General features: G+C 47.5%; 1 protein-coding gene across 2 annotated transcripts in view; it reads left to right on the top strand.

The window, feature by feature from the left end:
* The first annotated feature begins 481 nt into the window (after window positions 1-481).
* The window catches only part of UBE2L3 (ubiquitin conjugating enzyme E2 L3), a 49822-nt gene continuing 44360 nt past the window's right edge, over window positions 482-5943 (top strand). The window contains exon 1 of one of the 2 annotated variants that reach the window (XM_017518623.2): window positions 482-584. In XM_017518623.2, the coding sequence (XP_017374112.1) occupies window positions 558-584 (27 nt within the window). In that variant the 5' untranslated portion in view covers window positions 482-557. The remainder of the gene's footprint in view (window positions 585-5943) is intronic. The other variant, XM_037734949.1, reaches the window with a different exon arrangement.

Below are 5943 nucleotides of genomic sequence, written 5' to 3'. Positions count from 1 at the left end.
CTTGGGCAAGCCACTGGCTTCCTCTTTGCTTCTTTTTCCTGCAAAATGAGGGCATTAATGCTAACGTATCTCAGAAGGTGGTTTCAGGGATCAAAGAAAACAAAGCATTCCAGAGGGGTCTGGTGCTTAATAGGGCCATTTTTTCGGTTTAGTTTCCTTGACCTCTCACAGAAAAGTAGGTCCCCACAGTCACTTTCCTATCACCCAGTTTTCTTCACAGAGCTTAGCACACGTTTTCTTAAGCTTAGCGCCTGCAGTGCCTGAAATAATCTTGGTTACCAACTATTTTATGAAATCAGTATTATGCACCTACTATGTGCCAGGCACTGGTTATAACTGCCATGTGATTGGACGCTCCAAAAAAGCGGCGGCCAAGCCTGTGCCGCTCACTTGTGTTCCTCCACACCCCCCACAGCACGGTGGGAAGCACACAGTAGGTGCTCGGCTCTGCTCCTGGCCCCACCCCGCGGCCCCTCCCCCGCTCCAGGAAGTGCGGGGGCTCTAGCCACCCGGGCGGCCGCGATGCATTCTGGGGAAGGAGCACCACCAAATCCAAGATGGCGGCCAGCAGGAGGCTGATGAAGGTAAAAGCCATTCTCCGGCGGCGGTCCGGCTTGGGGCGGCGTCCTAGGCCCGGACCCCTGAGGCAGGCGGGGGTTTCTCAGGGCGCTGCCCTCTGGCCTCCTGCCCTACATGGCCTCGTCGGTCCCCAGGGCCGCGCGCCGGCTCAGGGAGCTAACGGGGCTGGCCTAGGCCGCAGCCTGGGCGGGAGTGCCAGGCCGCGTAGGGAGCCACTGCCAGCCCCTTTTCCCGGCCCGGGGCGTTCACGCCAACCTTCGCCTGGAGCGTGGCCGTGTCCCCCTGTCGCGGAGGCCGCAGCCCGACCCGAGGGCGTAATTAATGTGAGAGCGCGGTTGGGAGGCCCCAAACCGGGCGCTTTCGGGGAAGGCCCGAGCGTCGGAGCTCTTGCCCTGAGCTCGCGCCGCGGAACCGCCCCGCCCTGGGCCGCAGCGTTCCGGGCTTGCTGCTCCTCTTGGCCCGGCTGCAGCTCGGGAATCTGGGAGGCTCGGGCTACGAAAGGGAGGAGGAGACCAGGCGGCCAAAGTTAGGTCAGTTTGTTGGTGGGTCGTTTGAAATTGCGCTGGGTCCTAGCAGACTGTCGCCTTGTGACTGCAGAGTCACACAGCGGGCAAGTTCCAACTCCTAGAAGGCGTGGGGTCGGCCCCAAACGCGGCGCGGTTTTCCCTCCCTCTCCTCCACTCAGTCATCCGGATCTCCTTTCCCTGATGAGGCTAAATGCCATTTTTTTTTTGGTGGGGGGGAGGGTAACGGTTGGTTTCTGTCGTTCGAATCAAAACGGGCCAAAGTTTATAATAGTAACTTAATACTTTGGATCTTGAATGCAGCGGGTTTCCTTCTCGCTAATTGCCTCATTTTGTGAGGAACACATGCTAAATTGGCTTAGTTCTTTTGCCAGTGGATTTGCCAACGTCCTCTGGAGCCCACCCTGCCAGCATCTCTTGAGTCGGCAGCCGGGTAGTGCTGCCGGTCTGCAACGGGCCGGAAATTAAAAAAAAGGCCCAGGAGCCGGTTTCCTGAGGGGAAGGTAAAGAGCTGGGGTTCGCTCTGGGCAGAGCAGTGCTTGGTAGAGCTGGACATTGAACTTGGAGTCACAGTCTCTGAGCCTTCGCTCCCTCTCTCCCTGGGAATGTTTCCTTTCTTTTGTTCCCTAAGAGCTAGAGAGGACATTAACTTTGTAAAACTGGAGTGGAAGTGGGCATAAAAGAACAGTCAGCGGACTTCAGGCCTCTCCTCATCTCTTCAGCTAGTGACACCACCGTTCACCAGATGAGGGGTTTGTTAATAGCTTGCTTAACCCTACTCCCAGATGCAGCCGTCCATTAACTTGTGGATTTGAATTTAGAAAGATTTCTGGAGTGCAGGCCAGGCGCGGGCCACGCTGGTAATCCCAGCACTCTGGGAGGCCGAGGTGGGTGGATCACTTGAGGTCAGGAGTTCAAGACCAGCCTGGCCAACATGGTGAAACCCTATCTCTACTAAAAATATAAAATTTAGCCGGGCGTGGTCGCATGTGCCTGTAATCCCAGCTACCCGGGAGGCTGAGGTAGGAGAATCGCTTGGACCTGGCAAGTGGAGGTTGCAGTGAGCCAAGGATCGCCCCACTGCACTCCAGGCAGGGCGACAGAGTGAGACTCCATCTGAAAAAAAAGGTAGATTTCTGGAGTGCATGCCTTGCTTTCTAATGTTACTGAAATTACTCTGAAACTGTATCCTGTTCTTGCAGGTGCCCTCCTGAGTGGTCTCCTCCCCAGACAACCCCTCGTGGACACCAGAGTTCAATTCTTTCACTCCAGTTAAAAACCTCTATGGTCTTATTGTCCTCAGCAGTTAATCCTAACCTCTTACTTGGCATGCAGGACCTTTCTGAGACTGGCTGAAAGCAATCTGTTTAGCCTCATGGCCTCCTGCCTTTTGGTTTCCCACCATTCTTGCACCTAATCACAGTAGCTACTGTTTTTCCAGCTTTTACTTAGTGCTTCATATGCATGATCGTGTTTAATCCTTCCTGTGGAGTAGACATTGTGATTTCCATTTTGTCAATGAGAAACGATTCCTTTGCTTGTCCCTAGCTAGGGAGAATGAGCTATGATCGAACTCAGTTCTTTCTCTAAAGCAAAGTCTTCTGTTCTTACTTGCTGTCTGGTGTCCCTTTTGCACGTGTCCTTTGCTCTACCCAAGAAAGGCTGCCTTCTCCTCACTTCTCCCTTCCAGAGAAGTCCCCCGTTCAACTTCAATGCCAACTACTCTGTGAGCCCCCTGCTCCCACATCCCCCTTCAGAATGAGTTGTTTCCTCCTTTGTGTGACCACAGTACTTTCTTTATGTTTCTCTTTGAGCACTTGTCACAATCTGTTTGTGTTACAGACTTGTCTTTCCTATACTGTGTTCTGAGATCCTGAAGGGCAGGGATCTTGACCTAATTCATCCTGGTATCCCCCTAGCCTATCCCGTAGTTGGAATTCCCAGGTTCTCAGGGGTCTAAGAGGGGACTTATGATTTTAAAAATATTATTGTGTTTCTAAAAAAAAAAAAAAAATAAATAAAGCCTGGAAAAATTTTGTAACAGAGTATTTATTAAATATTAGGTTATTTACATAAATTACCATTTCAACCTTCAAAGTTAGTGTATTGTCATTTTTATTTTTACAAATGAGGACACTGTGAGGTTAAATAGGTTAAAGGAGTTACCTAAGGTAGAGTTGTAGAAAGTGGTGGGGAGAGATACGATGCTGACTCTTCTTGGCTCCAAGACCCAAATTCCATGCCTCCTGTCAGGCTGTTTTCATTTCTTATTCCAAGGCTGCATGGAGCCCTGTGTTGTTTCTTGAGGATGGAAAGCCTTTCAGTTCACTAGGGGAACACCAGTTGTGTGATCCTAATCATTGGCTGTGAGAGTCAACGTTTAAGCCTGGTTAGTTTTTTTTTTTTTTTTTTAAAGGAAGAAAAATTATTGATCAGGTTGATCAACAAAGTCTTTCAGTACATGGGATGGAAATAAAGTTATTGTCGGTGGTGAAAAATTGGGACTTAGTCGGTGGAACAGTGCCTTAGGCATAGCAAGCAAGCAAACGTTGAATGATCAAATTAATTACATTTTTTTTTTTTTTTTTTTTTTTTTTATTGAGTTTTTTTTTTTTTTTTTTTTTTTTTTTTTTTTTTTGAGACGGAGTTTCACTCTTGTTACCCAGGCTGGAGTGCAATGGCTCGATCTCGGCTCACCGCAACCTCTGCCTCCTGGGTTCAGGCAATTATCCTGCCCCAGCCTCCTGAGTAGCTAGGATTACAGGCACGCGCCACCATGCCCAGCTAATGTTTTGTATTTTTAGTAGAGACGGGGTTTCACCATGTTGACCAGGATGGTGTCGATCACTTGACCTTGTGATCCACTTGCCTCAGCCTCCCAAAGTGCTGGGATTACAGGCTTGAGCCACCGTGCCCGGCAATTACATCTTAAAGAACTTTAGATTTCTGTTAAAAATCTTTTCTAGGACATTCCACAGCAAAGATTTTTTAACAATGGACTGTCTGCAGGTAGTGTAAAATGCATTATTAAAAGTAGAGTGGTTTGCATATTATACACTGAGAAGTTATTTTAGGCAAAGTGAGCATGATAAAGTCATTGATTTTAAAAGCACTTGTCAAGACTATTAACCTTTTTTAGAACCCTTTTTAGGATTTACAATGTTAATGAAACATTAAGTACATTTTAATTTGCAGGCAGCTAATTTCGCATTGTTGGCAACAACCAGATTGTAACCATTGCTTCAATCAGGATGGGGAAATTGCTACAAAAGCCAAAAGTGAAACCTTTATATGTGGCTTAGGCAACTGATTGCCATCTGATCATTTCTTTGCAGCTTCATGTTGCGCACACCTCCCCCAAGTGCCCTCCTGTTGAGTAGCTTCCTAGAAGGGCTTTTCTCGGAGGGGAAATCTGTTCATTTAGAGGTGTGTATGTAACGTTTTATTACTTACCATGACATAAATGTTGAGTTAAGGAGTTTTTGCTCTTGTTGCGCAGGCTGGAGTGCAATGGTGTGATTTCTGCTCACTGCAACCTTCGCCTCCCAGGTTCAAGTGATTCTCCTGCCTCAGGCTCCCAAGTAGCTGGGACTATAGGTGTGCACCACCACTCCTGGCTAATTTTGTATCTTTAGTAGAGATGGGGTTTTACCATGTTGGCCAGGCTGGTCTCAAACTCCTGACCTCAGGTGATCTGCTCGCTGAGGCCTCCCAAAGTGTTGGGATTACAGGTGTGAGCCACCGAGCCTGGCCTAATGCTATTTTAAAATGTTCTCTCAGAACTTCATATTGTTATACTTTCTCCTAGTCCATAGTCATAGTAGGAGGAGCCTCTAAAAGTTCATTCGTTGGGTTTCATTGTATTAAACGATGAGGTAGTTTGCTTTTAAGTATAGGTTTAGATTCTGAGGTTGGGTAATTAAGAAGATACTGCAGTGATACTATACTCCATGTGTCACATGTATCAGGAAGTGAGGGGAGTTTTATATATGATGTTATGCCAGTGTGAATGTCCTGAATCCACTGAGGTTTTGTGAATTGAGAAAAACGTTGCATCTTTTATCCTGAATTTATGTATTCTAGTAAGTTGGGACTGTTTCAGCCTCCTTTAATGATATTTTTTGTAAATGTTTGGGGCAGGTGATAGGAAGGAGTATACTCAATTATTGCAACATTTGGGACCTTTTAAGATATTTACTAGAAAACCCGGAGACAGGACAGGCACAGTGGCTCACACCTGTAATCCCAGCACTTTGGGAGGCTGGGGTGGGTGGATTGAGGTCAGGAGTTCAAGACCAGCCTGGCCAATATGGTGAAACCCCGTCTCTACTAAAAAAAAATACAAAAAATTATCTGGGCATGGTGGCATGTGCCAGTAGTCCTAGCTGCTCGGGAGGCTGAGGCAGGAGAGTTACTTGATCCCGGGAGGCACAGGTTGCAGTGAGCCGAGATCGCACCACTGCACTCCAGCCTGGGAGACAGAGCAAGACTCCGTCTCAGAAAAAAAAATAATTAACCGGGCGTGGTGGCAGTTGCCTGTAATCCCAGCTGCTTGGTAGGCTAAGGCAGGAGAATCACTTGAACCTGGGAGGCAGAGGTTGCAGTGAACTGAGATTGCGCCGTTGCACTCCAGCCCAGGCAACAGTGTGAGACTCCATTTCAAAAAAACAAAAACCCTGAGACAAAAACTCTTGTCTCGGTACTAGGGCCTTTTCTGACCTTGTTAACACTCTAAATTGGGACACTGTGGCTTTAAACTTTTATTATAAGAGGACACTTGAAAGTATTCTCATTTTATTGATAGATTTATTACTGTTTAAGATATTTCTTTTTTTTTTTT

Source organism: Cebus imitator, unplaced genomic scaffold, assembly GCF_001604975.1.
Source record: "Cebus imitator isolate Cc_AM_T3 unplaced genomic scaffold, Cebus_imitator-1.0 Scaffold690, whole genome shotgun sequence".
NCBI lineage: Eukaryota > Metazoa > Chordata > Mammalia > Primates > Cebidae > Cebus > Cebus imitator.
This window is presented reverse-complemented; position numbering and strand designations above follow the sequence as displayed.